The sequence below is a fragment of the Cyprinodon variegatus genome, unplaced genomic scaffold (assembly GCF_000732505.1).
Source record: "Cyprinodon variegatus isolate N-32 unplaced genomic scaffold, C_variegatus-1.0 Scaffold1090, whole genome shotgun sequence".
NCBI lineage: Eukaryota > Metazoa > Chordata > Actinopteri > Cyprinodontiformes > Cyprinodontidae > Cyprinodon > Cyprinodon variegatus.
In genome coordinates this window covers 111939-113652 of record NW_015151543.1, presented here as the reverse complement: position 1 = coordinate 113652, position 1714 = coordinate 111939, and the positions used below count along the sequence as shown (strand labels likewise).

At 52.1% G+C, this 1714-nt stretch overlaps 1 protein-coding gene across 1 annotated transcript in view; it reads left to right on the top strand.

Annotated features, from left to right (window-relative positions):
• The first annotated feature begins 343 nt into the window (after positions 1–343).
• yipf3 (Yip1 domain family member 3) overlaps positions 344–1714 on the top strand; it is a 6529-nt gene continuing 5158 nt past the window's right edge. Inside the window, exon 1 of the mRNA XM_015400272.1 lies at positions 344–528. Coding sequence (XP_015255758.1) covers positions 463–528 — 66 coding nt within the window. The 5' untranslated portion in view covers positions 344–462. The remainder of the gene's footprint in view (positions 529–1714) is intronic.

Below are 1714 nucleotides of genomic sequence, written 5' to 3'. Positions count from 1 at the left end.
AATATATATATATACACATATATATGTATATATATATGTGTATATATATATATTTTTATGAAGAGAGAGGGGGACGCATATATAGTCATATATTTTCCAGTTTCATTTGTAATAAAATATAGTTCATTAACGTTGCAAAGTTTATTTTAATCATTCATTTATTATTAGCCAGTAATCAAGTCTTGATTTGCTATCTATCTATTGTAGGTCTATGCCTCAGCCGTTGATGCGGGCCTATCTATCTATTGTAGGTCTATGCCTCAGCTGATGATGCGGGCCTATCTATCTTTGGTAGGTCTATGGTAGGAGAGTACCGGAAGTCCCGCCCTAAGCGGAAAGCTCGCGATTTTCTTTAGCTTCCACGCAGTAAATGTGACGTCATCGCGGGGCGAAACAACAACATCGGCTGTGATCGGTTCCGGTCCAGTTTGTAGAGGCCCACAGCAAAGATCCGAACCCAGGATGTCTGCGGGACCCGGAGGCAGGAACTCGGAGCCGTGGGGCGGATTCGACGAGCCCCTGATTCAGGTAACTCCAACCGGAACCAGAACCAGGCCCTCCATACTGGGAGGTTCTGGATCCTGCCCCGGCAGACTGGACTGAGTCGTACCAGTCCTCCCAGTAACCTGTAGACCAGGTGTTACTGGGACCTTGTCAGGTCGGTTCTCCTGAGGAAATCCAACCAGCAGCTCCAGCTCTAGAAAACAGCCTTTCAGTTCTGTTGTCCTGCTCACTGTAATGCCATCAGTCGTATCTATGAATGCAGCTCTATGCCAGAGCTCACCAGGTGAAGCTAAACAAGCTCTAAGAACCGAAGCGTAGAGAATCAATTCCAGATGTTCTAAAACTCTGCAGCTGAAAAACGGACTTTATGATCTTTGGACCTGATGAGTAAACCACCCACAGTCAGTCATTATGGAACCATGAAGCTCTGGGCTACCGCTGGTGGAACACTGGAGATCAGAGGTTCCGCCGGTGGAACCCTGAAACTCCGAAGTTCTGCCGGTGGAACCCTGAAACTCCGAAGTACTGCCGGTGGAACCCTGAAACTCAGAAGTTCTGCCGGTGGAACCCTGAAACTCTGGGCTACCGCTGGTGGAACCAATGAGCTCTGGGGTTCCGCTGGTGGAACCTTGAAGCTCCGAGTTTCCGCCGGTGGAACCTTGTGGAACCCTGGAGCTCAGAGGTTCCACTGGTGGAACCCTGATGCTCTGAGGTTCTGCTGATGAAACCCTGAAGCATTGGGGTTCCGCTGATGACACCCTGGAACTCAGAGGTTCCGCCGGTGGAACCCTGAAGCTTCGAGGTTCCGCCGGTGGAACCCTGGAGCTCAGAGGTTCCACTGATGAAACCCTGGAACTCAGAGGTTCCGCCGGTGGAACCGTGCAGCTCCGAGGTTCCGCCGGTGGAACCTTGTGGAACCCTGGAGCTCAGAGGTTCTGCTGATGAAACCCTGGAACTCAGAGGTTCCGCTGGTGGATCCCTGAAGCTTCAAGGTTCCGCCGGTGGAACCGTGCAGCTCCGAGGTTCCGCTGGTGGAACACTAGTGCTCAGAGGTTCTGCCGGTGGAACCCTGAAGCTCAGAGATTCCGCCGGTGGAACCCTGGAGCTCAGAGGTTCCGCTGGTGGAACCCTGAAGCTCCAAGGTTCCGCCGGTGGAACCCTGAAGCTCCAAGGTTCCGCCGGTGGAACCCTGAAGCTCCAAGGTTCCGCC